Source organism: Oreochromis aureus, linkage group 3 (genome assembly GCF_013358895.1).
Source record: "Oreochromis aureus strain Israel breed Guangdong linkage group 3, ZZ_aureus, whole genome shotgun sequence".
Lineage (NCBI taxonomy): Eukaryota > Metazoa > Chordata > Actinopteri > Cichliformes > Cichlidae > Oreochromis > Oreochromis aureus.
In genome coordinates, this window is record NC_052944.1 from 76,468,200 (window position 1) to 76,482,802 (window position 14,603).

The following is a 14,603-nucleotide window of genomic DNA, read 5'->3' on the forward strand; positions in this document are numbered from 1 at the left end:
GTCTTTTGAGTAGAGGACAAACAACAGAATATTCACAGACAGTCATCAAAAACATTGATTTGCACAATTTCCTTAAACGTGACAAATTTAGAAACTCACCCTTCCGAAATGGGCTGTTCTTTCATCCAGCATTTTGACAAATGCCTTAAGTGACATCCCTGGTGTAGCCTTCTTAATGTCATAGAAAGACTGAAAGACATCCATTGAAAACAGGGTGCAGAAATTTAAGGTGCCAGGCCAATATCCACTACCCAGGATGTCCTTAACTGAGGGGGACCACATTAGGTCACAGCTGGTGCAGCTCACCACTGGCAGTGCAAGGTTATAACAGCCTTTAGGAAGGATAAAGATAAATTCAGTCGTGGGTCAAAGCATTCATTTTTTCATGTTGTGAAGATTTCATGTTGTTTTCAAAGCGGTCTGGTAAATCCAAATGACCTTTGACAGGTGCCCACATATACTGCAGGCCGAGGGTAATTCAAAACAAGATAGCAATTCTTATAGATGTATCTATTATGTTTCTATTGTTCAGCACTTTGGTCAGCCTTGTGTGTTTTTAAAGTGCTATATAAATAAACAATGATGATAGCAATGTACAATTTGCACTAAAACCTGCAAACACATCTATTGTGTATGTACTGTGTGACAAAAGGGCAACTTACCATTTATGGTTACAAGAGCCACAACTGCGCCGGTGAAACCTCAAAGTTACCTGCTGGGCAGTCACACACATGGTCTGGCCTTTGCACAGGCAACAGCCGAACTAACATTAAAAACACACAATATATATAAAAAGAATTTGAAATTAAATGATACACAATACATGATACAATAACAGCACCCACTCATAGTACATAGCAAGAAATGCATAGGATTAAAAACCGTACCCATTGGCTTGTGAAACTCTGATGAAGGCTGCAAAAACCCTCCTGTTACTGCCTCTCGGTTGTGCAGGACAAAGCGTGTGTGAACTGCAATATCATACTCAGCACAAAGGAATGGAAGAGGAAGGCAGTCCAGACACCTCACAACTACTTGTTTGCCACACTGACACACACGGTGTGACAGTGGATCCAGAGTAGCTAACATATTGTCTATAAGACAAGGCCTGGCCTCTTTCCACTTTTGCAAGGACACCATGTTTCTGATCTCCTAGTGAGTAGCAGCTGACTCAGACGCCGTCTCACAAGTCATGGCTGCGTCCTCTTCTCCATCCTCCAACAACTGAAGCAGCTCCTGACGAAGCACCTCAGTTCCATACACTAACAGAAAAATAAAGAAAGAAAGAAACCCTTCCACAAAGTGAAAACACTCTAGGCAGTATGTTTCTTAGGACTGCACAAAAGCCCTGCCTAACACAACTATAACAACAAATATAAAAGTAAACTTTAAAAAGGAATACCTTCTTTTATATATTGTGAAAGTGCCTTTTGTTGGGTTGACACTGGCAACATAACTAGGTTCTTCACGTGGACATTGATGCTGATCTGCGGAAAATGGGGGAAAAAGAGATTGAAGAATATTTACTTACTGAAACATATATACAGATATATAAAATTTATAATAAATATATCAAATAATATAACGTTTACTACGTACAATAAGACAAGTGTGTCCCCTCTTTAACGTTTGTTTCCAGTAGATCACATTTACAAAAAAAAAAAAAAAAAGAAGGTTACCTGCTTGTCTTGATGAGTTCGTCAGCAGCTTGAAGCTTAGCGCTCAGGTTAACGTTAGCAATTAACGTTAGCATCATAGGTTTGTAAAGAGCTAGCAGAACTATTAGCGCAAAAACTGCTTTACACACCATGTGAGGCTCTTTTACAACACACAAGTCCTTAAATGTTTATAATAGATTTAATGATCATCGTTGGATTAAATGGCTAATGCTGCACTAGCCACGTGTAGTCCTTACCGTACTCTACCTAGCAAGCATGCTGACGGTAGCTGTAGCCATTTTTAAATGCATTAAATCGTTTCTGAGATCAGTCACCTGTTTGTTTGAAGCTTTTGTGAAAAAAACCCTTTGAAACACACATCAAGCTATTACTCTAAATATATGTATTTTTTACATACCTGCATTTGAATCAATCAATTCCGCCTCCTTTTCTTATTCTTATAAACGGGTCTCTCCGTTCTCCCATCATCCTTTGCTTACACCGGTTGCGTCTGATTGGTTGGAGCCGAGCGCATCCAAAACTAACAGGAGTGGTGAATAAAACTATAAATGTGTTTTACGTGTGAAATAAAAATAATAAACCCAACCAAGGATTATGTACGTTAAATCTGCAAGACTTTCAGATCGTGAATCACTTTGGAAAATGAAGCGATTTTATTGTTGAATTATCAGTGTTACTTTCATGTGTTTTTGTTGAGAAATGTTAACGATGTCATTAAAAGAAAGCATTAAATTAGGGAGAAAAACCCGGTGGCGGAGAGGGTCCCCGGTTTTCCAGTTAGATTGTACTTCAAGGCGTCACGTTTCGCCGTGACGGGGTTATTATTGGAGTAAATAGATGGCTGGAGCCTCTGCTCGAAGCGTCTCTGATCGCCGAGAGCGGCTTCATATTGGAATGAATTGACAACCCACAGCGTCGCATAAAAACGTGGAAGGGTACCTTCAGCGTCAGCATGAGAAGTTAAGGGACGTGACAAATCGTCAGTATTTTACGCGTCGGGAGTGAGAACGGGTTGCCACAATCCATAGCGCGGTGGTGGGTGTGGATAATTTTGCCGCAAAATACGGCAGAAGGGAGCGGCCGAAGAGTGAACTGTCAAAAGTAAGTACTGAATATTATGTCACTTATTTATGTGCGAATGTTTAAGAACATTAAAACATTACTGTTGGCCACATGTCGGCAAAGTTATGTGACATTAGTGATGTTTGTACTTTCAGCGGTAACTTGGTTTTAAAGCCTTTACTTCTAAATATATATATAGTCGACCTTATCTTACAGAGAATGTGATGATTTTATGGATAATTAAAGTCAGTCATATATCCACTAACACAACAAGCTGAAAGTCAGTGATGCTGCTTGGTTTGCAGTCCTGAATATGACGGCACAAGCAGGATTCACTGCACTGTTAATGTTAGCTATGTTATATTGCTGCCTCTGTTCGGTGGTGTCGAGCCAAACGGACTTTAACGTGTGTTTGAACAAGCTGACGGTTCACTCGTTAAGCTGAAAGAAAGATGCTTTAATCACAGGAGTCACACATGTGTCCACTGGACCATCTGGAACTCTTCTTGTTTAGCACTCGTAATAACACAAACACTAAATCCTCCTTCTCTTGTGCTGTTTTGTAGCAGTGTGTACACCTGAGACTGTCACCTGTCTGTCTGTCCTGCACTCTCTCTCTGTTTCTTTCTCTCTGATTGTGGAATAAAAGTATGAACATGTATTTATAAGTTACACTTGGGACTATGCTTTATATATTCTGAGCTAAGCTGATCTATAGTGTTACATCATATTCTATAAGGATGTTATGTGTTTGTATAGTTTCTGCCCAGTTTGACCCATTTAGCAGAAGTCAGCCTGTTTAAGGCTCTGATATCTATTCTGTGTGACTTAAAGCAGTTATGACATGGTCTGATTTTCTCACCCAATAAAGGAATATTTCATATATCAGTCTGATCTTCATTCTATCAGAAACAGTTATCACAGCTCATACATTTTCTTTTTACACATATATATAAGCATTGAGCAAAATTTAGTAATGCCAGCATATTGAAAGAACAATGTTTGTCTCTTATATATAATACATCTGTATATACACTGTCAGAGATACTTGAGTGTCTTTGAGTGAAGATTTAAGGTGATAGTAAATATAAATAACTGCAACTTGCATCTTTGACCCAGAGTTCAAGCTCATATATATATATATAAAAAAAACAACACCCAGCACGCCCCTACGGGCGGTTTATCCTTCAAGCTAGGGTCCTCTACCAGAGGCCTGGGAGCTTGAGGGTCCTGCGCAGTATCTTAGCTGTTCCCAGGACTGCACTCTTCTGGACAGAGATCTCCGATGTTGTTCCCGGGATCTGCTGGAGCCACTCGCCTAGCTTGGGAGTCACCGCACCTAGTGCTCCGATTACCACGGGGACCACTGTTACCTTCACCCTCCACATCCTCTCGAGCTCTTCTCTGAGCCCTTGGTATTTCTCCAGCTTCTCGTGTTCCTTCTTTCTGATATTGCTGTCATTCGGAACTGCTACATCGATCACTACGGCCGTCTTCTTCTGTTTGTCTACCACCACTATGTCCGGTTGGTTAGCCACCACCATTTTGTCCGTCTGCATCTGGAAGTCCCACAGGATCTTAGCTCGGTCATTCTCCATCACCCTTGGGGGCATCTCCCATTTTGACCTTGGGACTTCCAGGTTATACTCGGCACAGATGTTCCTGTACACTATGCCGGCCACTTGGTTATGGCGCTCCATGTATGCCTTGCCTGCTAGCATCTTGCACCCTGCTGTTATGTGCTGGATTGTCTCTGGGGCATCTTTACACAGCCTGCACCTGGGGTCTTGCCTGGTGTGATAGACCCCAGCCTCTATGGATCTTGTACTCAGAGCTTGTTCTTGTGCTGCCATGATTAGTGCCTCTGTGCTGTCTTTCAGTCCAGCTTTGTCCAGCCACTGGTAGGATTTCTGGATATCAGCCACCTCCTCTCTCTGCCGGTGGTACATACCGTGCAGGGGCCTGTCCTTCCATGATGGTTCCTCGCCTTCCTCCTCTTTCTTGGGTTTCTGCTGCCTGAGGTATTCACTGAGCACGCTGTCAGTTGGGGCCATCTTTGTGATGTATTCATGGATGTTTCTTGTCTCATCCTGGACTGTGGTGCTGACACTCACCAGTCCCCGGCCCCCTTCCTTCCGCTATATATATAATCTGACAATACTATAATATTGTCCATATTATATTAACATTACCACAGTGAGATGACTTTAGTCTCATGAATAACATTGGCTAATTATTATTTACTAACTAATCTTGAAATGACTGTTCAGTACAGAAATGAAGTCCAACTATCATGTTTTACAGTCCTGTGGTCTCAGCTAATCAAAGTGATGTCATGACAAAAATGAATGACCAACAAAACATTTTTTCTCCTTCATTTCTGTCACACAAAGCTGTATGAAACATTTCTCGCGGTTAGTATCATGGTTGCTAGGCAACCTGAACAGCGCGACGAAGGCTAGACCGTCCCATTTCACAAGCCTCTCACTTTCGCACTTCCCGTACTTGTAGTACGCACCGTAAGTAGTACGCGTAGTGTGCGTACTTCAAGCGTGCATACCCTGAATTGGGACACAGCCCCTGAATTGGGATACAGGCTGTGTCCGAATTCAGGGGAAGGACGCTCATAAGGACACTACCTACCTACATCACAAGGTAGTGTCCTTAGACGGACGCGTAGTCAGGAAGTGAGAAGGCCTGGACAGCCCCCTTTTTTTCTCCATAGAAACTTTATTGAACAAACAATGAGTGTCCAACATAACAGATGGGCTGTGGACAGCCTCCTAGCCTTCAACTCCGCCCTTACTTGCGTGTTTTCCCGGTCGCTAGCGCCACAGCGCGGAAACTTTAAAATGGACCCAGAAATGTCGCTCCGTTGTTTGGACAATTTTATTTCTCAAGGAGCTAGAAAAACCTTATCGTCGCCGCCCGCACGTTTTGTACCTTAGGCTCATCAGAGACAATCATATCCAGGTAAAATAATTTCCTTTAATCTACACGCATTTAGGAATTACTTAGCTAATTACATGGATAATTGAAATATCGCCGGTGTTGTGCCAAAAAAGTGTTCGCCTGCCAAAACTGATTTCCAATGTTTCCGAGTGTAATATGTGTAATATCTTTATGTATGTTGGTAAATAGACTTCGGTGAACATGGTTTACTAAGGGGTTTTATATATACAATAATTACCTGTTGTTCAAGTATCTTTATAACTCTGGTTATAATGTAGGTACAATTGATATATTTGTTGTGCTGTCTACTGTCCTCTTGGCCAGATTACTCTTAAAAAATAAATTTCTAATGCCAATAAGAGTTTTTTTTTTAACTGGATAAATAAAGGATATATAAAAGTCACTGCCAAAAACTGATTGCAGCTTCTACCTTGTTACTGGAATGTTGCTGGTGGCAGGTGACTTGATATCACTTATGAGGGACACATATTATAGACCAACAAGTTATTCGTGGCAGGTTAAATACGAGCAATCAGTTTAGGGCAAAAACCGGAAATCAGTTTTTGGCAGACGATCATTTTTTGCCACAACATTGGTCATTCTCACACATGTACTGTATCATATAAAATATATAAACTAAATATCTTTGAAACGTATAGAATCTAATCTTTTGTTTGTTTGTTTTTATACATAGCACTTTATCAAACTGTTGTCTGCTACAGAGTTACAAGTATTATACTAATAATATAGCATCCACCATCTCCTGCTTGCATATCTCTGTAAACATCTTAGTGGTGTGGCAGCCACGAGTGAGCCAGCCCTGCAAACCCTGTGGATGGACGATGCAGTGGACAGTGGGAGGAAGCATCCTAAAGCTCTCTTTGCAGACCACCCTGTGTGATTCTCCACTCGCCGACCAGAAAAGACAAACCGCAGGTCTCAGTTGCAGCTCATCCACGTCTGATCTTGCTCGGGCAGATTCAGCAACACTGCCAGAGACTTCCTGTAATCTATTACAGTTGTTAAAGAAACGGTCCAGGAACAGGTCACTCAGGTTAATCCTGTGTGAACAACTGAAAATATTGTTTTTCCATCTTTACATACTGTGTATTTGAAATATTCTTGTTTAATTGTTATTGTTATTTACTTTATTGCTATCAAATAAATATCCAAGTAATATTGTTCAAAGTTAGCGTTATGTTCATACGTGTTACAAATGCCTGTAAATCAAATTGAGTTCAGTGACAATTACTGTTTGTTTGAATCAGTTTATTAATAACATAAAACCTTTAAACTAATGCAACACATATACCAATGTAACAAATATATTCAAATAAATAAATTTCTCAATACATAACTCATTTGGGAACTAATCTTTCTAGAAGTGAAAACAGTCTGTCCGTCCTCTCCCTGCTCTCCTCTCCTCAGCCTCTCTTTGCTGCCTCATGTCCTCTGTGATGAGGTCTAGCAGCTCATCATCCCTGTCTCTTTTCCTCTTTCTCCTGTCGTAGGTGGCTGAGCCGCCGTCATCACTGTCGTTTGGTCACCCACTGCTGCGCTTGGCCCTGGAGTGTCCTCAGGAGAGAGGACATTAGGACAGGAGGCGTAATGGAAGGCATCTGTCCTATCACCTCATCCATGAGGGCAAACCAGGGCCAAGTAGCAGCAGTGGGCTTCCCACTGACCCCCTCTCCTGAGCCTGGATACTTGCAATCCTAAAGGCAGAGGAAATAAAAAATGACAGCAGGCAAATAAAAACACCACAACAACTCTTAGTAATTGCACATTTATTAACTTGTGTTCTTGAGAATTATCTTCTTGATAACACACATACGCATTTTTGTATTCTTTAAAGTTATCTCATGTCTTCTGGCCTGCAAGGGGTGACTTTCCCCTGCAGGCCCATCCTCTCCAGAATTGTCCTGATCACACACAACAAATAAGAGAAGAAAGGACACCATGGCAACTATGTTAATCCCTAAGCCCAAAGATTTTCACAGCAGAACACCAGAGGAACACCGTCTGGACATCACAGGTTCTGTACAGCAGCGGTCCGTGAGTCGTTTGGTACCGGGCCACAGAGTTAAGGCTCGTGTGAAATTTATGGTTTTCAGGGTTTTATCGTTAACTCAGTTTCCCTGAGTCTTTCCCTTGTTGTAGTTGTGTGTCTTATTTTGAAAGAAATATTTACACGTTACCATAGTGACCAGAGAGCATTAAGTGGCAGAGAGGAGGATGTTACTGTCAATATTGGCGCATTTCCACATTGAAGTTTCATAAGTATTGAGGTGTTTAGTCATGTTTATTTGCTGTGCTTTTTTTTTATCAGGGATAAAATACATATACTTTTTATGTCCCAGTTGAGTAACAGGAGAAGAGTCTGGTGGAGCAATAGAGGAACAATTTCAGCCATTTGGACTCAGCTCAGCCACTATAGAGGAAAAAATGACTTCAACAGAAAAGGTGAGAAAAATATCACAGTTATTGAAACTGTGTGCTCAGCTTGTTGGTTTTGAAAAAACGTGTTAACAGCAGCTTTATCTTTTCCAATCCGGGGGTCCTCCATATATACAGAACCTGCATTCACAAACAAAGAACTCAGATGTTACAAGAAGATACAAACATCATTTTTTATCGACACACATTGAAACAACAATATTAAAAATTGAACTCACAATTTTTTATGAGTAAAATATTTTCTCTACATATCAATATTTCTTTATGTTTGTATGTATTTTTCATTATAACTGTCATTGTATCATAGTATCACATTTCAATGATACAATCACCAGAAGGTGATGGTAACACACCTACAATGTGTTTGTTGACATGTTTGATTCCACTAATAGAGGGAGTTACAGTTTGTTCCATGACTGCATTTCACTCACTGCCTCTGTTTGTATCTCTGTCACTGCAGGACCAACATGGAGCGAGAAGTCAGCGCTCTCAGGAGGCCGACAAACGTCACAGAAGAAAGGGAGAGAAAACCTACAGCTGTGATGAGTGTGGGAAAGATTTTACCCGGACTGAAAGCTTAAAAAGACACCAACTCATCCACAGTGGAGTTAAACCTTACAGCTGTGATGAGTGTGGGAAAGATTTTACCCGGACTGAAAGCTTAAAAAGACACCAACTCATCCACAGTGGAGTTAAACCTTACAGCTGTGATGAGTGTGGGAAGGATTTTACCCAGGCTGGAAGCTTAAAAGCACATCAACTCATCCACAGTGGAGTTAAACCCTACAGCTGTGATGAGTGTGGAAAGTATTTTACCGAGGCTGGACACTTAAAAAGACACCAGCTCATCCACAGCGGAGTTAAACCTTACAGCTGTGACTTGTGTGGAAAGTCTTTTACCCGGGCTGAAAGCTTAAAAACACACCAACTCATCCACAGCGGAGTTAAACCTTATAGCTGTTACTTGTGTGGAAAGTCTTTTACCCGGGCTAAAAACTTAAAAACGCACCAACTCATCCACAGTGGAGTTAAACCTTACAGCTGTGACTTGTGTGGAAAGTCTTTTACATATCGTGAGGGCTTAAAAAAAACACCAACTCATCCACAGTGTAGTTAAAGCACACTACTGTGACTTGTGTGGTAAAGCTTTGGCTCAAAGTCGAAACTTACAGAAGCATCAAGTTACCCACTCTGGAATTAAGGCGTACAGCTGCAACTTTAGTGGAAAAGGTTTCAGTGAAAAACACTACAGAAATATTCACCTATGGATTCACACTGGAAATGGTGTTTACTGCTGTGATCAGTGTGGGAAACTGTTTACAACAGATGCACAGTTACAATAACACATGTTTAGCCACACTAAGGAGAGACCTTACAAATGTGACCAGTGTGACAAGAGCTTCAGGAATCTCAGTTCATACTCTGAACACAAACAATTCCACACTGTAAATAAACTGTTTCACTGTTACCAATGTGCAAAAACATTCACTTCTTTATCTGCTCTGTCAAACATCAGCCTGATCATGCAGGACTGAAATCACTGGATCACAATGAATATGAAGAGAGAGAAAGATTCTCTGCTGGTTTCAGGGTCAGACTTAAAAACCTTGAGATCAGGCTCCACAGAGTTCAGATGGAATCTCCTGTAAAGAGTGTCAGCTGATGTCACACTTGGATCTGATGAGGTAGCTCTGATTTCTGGACCTGCAGTGAATAATCCTGAATGTTACATCTAGGAAGCTGCATGCATAGATATGCATATCAACTTTCCTTTGAGGGATTTTAATTCTCTAAAATGTTATCCCTGTTACATTTTATTCTTTGTTCCCTTAGGACACAGTAGTGTTTAGTAGTTGTACTTGTTACTGTATTATTAAAGTTATAGGAATGTCTTTTCTTTCTCTTTGTTTAACCAAACTGGTATTCTATCAAAAATCACATGGATTTGGTTATCACATAATTTTGTTACATTGAACGAGAATAAGACCGAAATCATAGTCTTTGGTAGTCACACTCCGCTAGACCAGTTAGCTGATGCCCTAGGCCCTCTCGCTAGCCATCTCTCGCAAACTGTAAGAAACCTCGGAGTGTTCCTGGATGGCTCTTTTAAACTTGAGAAACAGGTGTCCAATGTGGTAAAAAACAGCTTTTACCAATTGCGTCAGATTTCCAAAGCAAAGCCGTTCCTTCCTTTAAAGGACCTTGAAAAGCTTATCCATGCATTTATTACATCCAGATTGGACTACTGTAACTCCCTCTACTCGGGCCTCCAACACTCTTCTCTTTGCCGGCTTCAGTTAATTCAAAATGCAGCTGTGCGTCTTTTAACAGGTACGAGAATCCGTGAACACATAACTCCAATTTTAGCCAAATTACACTGGCTCCCTGTTAAATATTGCATAGATTTTAAAATTCTTTTGTTCACTTTTAATATTCTGAATAATTTAGCGCCCAGCTATCTTTCTGAACTACTCCACTTATACAATCCCAACAGAGCACTTAGATCGTCCAATGACAGGCTCCTAGCACAACCTAGGTCTCGAATGAAGTCGAGAGGTGACCGGGCCTTTGCATCCGTGGCACCTAGACTCTGGAATAACCTCCCTGTTCATATTCATACTGCCGAGTCTATCAGTCTTTTAAATCACGTCTTAAAACTTATTTTTTTACTTTGGCTTTTGATTCTGTCTAGTTGGCTGGTCTAGTTTGTTGTGTTGTTACCTATTGTTTGTTGTCCTTTATTGTTTGTTTTAATTGTCTCATGCTTTTACTGACTGTGAAGCACTATGGTCAACACTGTTGTTGTAATATGTGCTATATAAATAAATTTTGATTTGATTTGATATGTAAATCATTTCTTTTATTTGAACTTTTTTAGCTTTTCCAAAATGAACTTATTTTTTATGTATTCATTGCATGTTTCACCTCAGTTAAATTTCAATTCTTCATTCATATTTAATATTTTGCTGTGGTAAAATCTTCTCTTAAATCATTTTCTCCCCAAACTGAAAATTATTACACAGCAGTTGCTCTTAAAACTTCCAAAATGAACTAAATCTGTCCACCAGCTTTGAAACAACAGCTGCTGTGACTTTATGTCCAGAAAAACGAAACTCAAGCTAAACTGGTTTTGGGCTGTACTTCCATGTAATACCATTGTTTATTTTTACCAGAAGATGGAGCAGTGAGGCTGTGTAACCTTTATTTAATTAGGCAAATACCACAATCTTATTCACAGTGGCAGCAAAGAAATGATAAAAGTTAAAAACAGCAACACACATCAGGACCATTTTAAAGATCACAGGTGACTACTTTTAGTTAATTCAAATCCTATTAAACATCTATTTTTGGCTCCTCCTTTCACTTTAGTGTGTCCAGTTATGTCCCAGTTGAGTAACAGGAGAAGAGTCTGGTGGAGCAATAGAGGAACAATTTCAGCCATTTGGACTCAGCTCAGCCACTATAGAGGAAAAAATGACTTCAACAGAAAAGGTGAGAAAAATATCCCTGTTATTGAAACTGTGTGCTCAGCTTGTTGGTTTTGAAAAAACGTGTTAACAGCAGCTTTATCTTTTCCAATCCGGGGGTCCTCCATATATACAGAACCTGCATTCACAAACAAAGAACTCAGATGTTACAAGAAGATACAAACATCATTTTTTATCGGCACACATTGAAACAACAATATTAAAAATTGAACTCACAATTTTTTATGAGTAAAATATTTTCTCTACTTATCAATATTTCTTTATGTATGTATGTATTTTTCATTATAACTGTCATTGTATCATAGTATCACATTTCAATGATACAATCACCAGAAGGTGGTGGTAACACACCTACAATGTGTTAAAGTTAAAAACAGCAGCACACATCAGGACCATTTTAAAGATCACAGGTGACTACTTTTAGTTAATTCAAATCCTATTAAACATCTATTTTTGGCTCCTCCTTTCACTTTAGTGTATTTACTGTATCCTTTGTTTGTCCACGTTGTTTTTTAATTAATTCATTTTGATCCACATGTTCTGCAGCTGTTTTCCTGTTGATCTGAAGTCTGTATTATGAAATCCTGATAATGTTAAAGCGTTAGTTATATTTGATGAACTCTGTGTAAAGTTTATCTTATTAAACGGTTTGGTGTGAAAAATAAACAAATGATTTCACAGCAAGTAGTTTGAGCCATTATTTCCGATTTAAACTAATTTAAATGTTTTTAGTGGTACATGTGGAGGTTTATCAGAGGAGGAGACTTGGTTGCTCTCGGCACGGTTCATGCAGCTCATTAAAAACTCTGAAATGAATTTAAGGAAAAGATGTTTGATTTTTCTTAAAAACAAGATGTGGGCATGAAGTTTTCAGACAGTCTGTTTAAGATGCTTTGTGATTAACATCTCACACATTCCACTAAAGCAGATGTTCCTGCATTGCAACAGTAGTTTGCAGATGTGTTCATTCCCCCGACCATCTGCAAGACTCTTATGCAACACCAATTTGAAATGCAGCCTGGTGTGAAAGTGCGTTCATGGCCCTACAGGTTGCCTGAGCACAAGAGACAAATTGTGGAAAAGGAATTGGCTGAAATGGTAAAAATGCTGTTATCATAGGATGAAATGAGGATTTGTTCCTCAGTGTTTGGTCTCCTATTCGTATCTGGTTGCCAGATGATTTGTCCCAGCTGTTGAGAGGGGCCGGTTGTCTTTAAGGTGCTTCCAGGTAATTAAGAAGTGAGCGCAGGGTTTTATATGGTTCTGTGATGATTGTCACAAAGTGAAGGTCTCATGGTTTGATGCTTATCCCATGCCCCGGGTTGACCTGACTGAATAAGCACTGCTTGTTTTTATGAAGCAGGATTTAACTAACGCCTACTGGCAGATTCCCTTGTCTGCAGAGTCCAAAGACAAAAATGGCCTTCTCTACTCTGTATGGTTCGTACCATTCGTCACACTTCTGTTATGCTTGTTTGAAGCCTCGGCCATTTTTCAGCACCTCCTGTAGTGATAGCTGCGTCCTCACACTGCATATGCTGTTTGCTACCTGGATGATGCTGTCATTAATATTGATACCTCGGTGGAGCATGTGCAGTGGGTGGTCACAGTCCCGAAAGTGTGTGGTTGGATGGAGGGACCGTACAGTATTTGGGTACCATTTCGGAGCTGGGCATGTGGATCCACACATAGATAAAACAGCAGCCATCGCATCCTGCCTTTGTCCCAACGCAAAAAAGAACATCTTGATAATAATGAATTACAATGTTCCTGACTACAAGTAATAAATGCATGAACGAGTTTTTCAGCATCACTCTGAGACAGGATATTTCTGATTTAAAAGATATTGCAGCAATGGAAGAAAGCAGTCTTAAATATCTGCTTTATATTTCCATTAAAGGAGAAGTCCTGGTCAAAATGACTCTAAGATTCCGTCCACATTCATGTGTGGGACAGGTCACACATTGCACCACATTAAATAAAATCAATAAGGCCTTAAAAGCCCTTTGCCATGGGCATATCAGGACAACACACATGAATATTAAAACCCCCAACAATACAAACACAATCATATTTTGGCATGTATTCAGTCAAGATGTCAGCAAAGTCCTTCACAAAGTACTTATTGTATTATGTATTTAATTTTATATGTTATAGAAATGACAGATTTTTAAAACGAGGCAAATTATTGTGATTTTACAATTGCAGGATGATCTACTAACAGTGTGCTTTAATCTCTCTATGAAGAAGTCACTCCAGTTCAGTAAAAATCCGCTTGAGAGCAGCTGTGAACAGCTGACTGTTCGATGTGCTAAAGAACAGAAAACGTTATTTCCCATCAGACCATGAGCAACATTCTACGGAAGCGTAGAGCTGCCACCCAGGCAAAAGAAAAATAGAAGTATATCACGTTATAACGTGAAAAGTTTATTGTTCTAACAAGATACTTTTCATGTTTGTACAATATACTATCATGTTTGTACAATATACTTTTGACGTTTGAACAACATAATATCACGTTATTACAATATGCATAATTATCACGTCCGTACAATATAAATATCCGCAACATTCAGGCATGTAACACAGTAACACTTTTATTTTTTACATATTCAGCAGAGAGAGTTAGCTGTGTGCACTATTAAAAAATAAGAAGCGTAATTCATTTCAGCTTCATATAAACTGTATTATGGAGGAAAAATAAGTGGGGCTCACCTCAAAACACAGCTTGAGGACTGACTGGAGACTTTTAGGACAGTCTCTTCAGTAATCTAGCAGCTCTTTAACATCAAAAGACGTGTTTGAGCTGCTGCAGATGTTAATAAATCTGACCCTAACTGTTCGTTCTTCTTTAAAATTCAAACTTAATAATGAAGCAATATTTTTAAAAGACTGTTCTCGTTTATATGACCTCCATAAAACAACAGGGTTAAAACACGTTTTGACGAAGTAAGATGTTTGTTTT

At 39.7% G+C, this 14,603-nt stretch overlaps 1 protein-coding gene and 1 long non-coding RNA gene across 2 annotated transcripts; one reads left to right on the forward strand and one right to left on the reverse strand.

Annotated features, from left to right (window-relative positions):
• Nucleotides 1-698: 698 nt before the first annotated feature.
• On the reverse strand, nucleotides 699-2,205 carry LOC120438279. The gene is made up of 4 exons (XR_005611764.1): nucleotides 2,077-2,205; nucleotides 1,403-1,487; nucleotides 888-1,262; nucleotides 699-763 (listed from the first exon to the last, which is right to left on the reverse strand). It is a non-coding gene; the product is annotated as an uncharacterized LOC120438279 (long non-coding RNA).
• Nucleotides 2,206-8,469: 6,264 nt separating this feature from the next.
• On the forward strand, nucleotides 8,470-9,267 carry LOC120434332 (zinc finger protein 492-like). The gene is made up of 2 exons (XM_039602186.1): nucleotides 8,470-8,494; nucleotides 8,615-9,267. Exons 1-2 carry the CDS (start codon nucleotides 8,470-8,472, stop codon nucleotides 9,265-9,267), a joined length of 678 nt encoding a protein of 225 aa, XP_039458120.1.
• The last annotated feature ends 5,336 nt before the right edge of the window (nucleotides 9,268-14,603 follow it).

What these genes read in the sequence shown, in the direction of transcription:
- LOC120434332 (XM_039602186.1), top strand. Translation starts at nt 8,470, where the DNA reads ATGATACAATCACCAGAAGGTGATG. An exon ending in ACAATCACCAGAAGGTGATG is followed by an intron (nt 8,495 to 8,614) that starts GTAACACACCTA and finishes CACTGCAGGACC; the next exon opens with AACATGGAGCGAGAAGTCAG.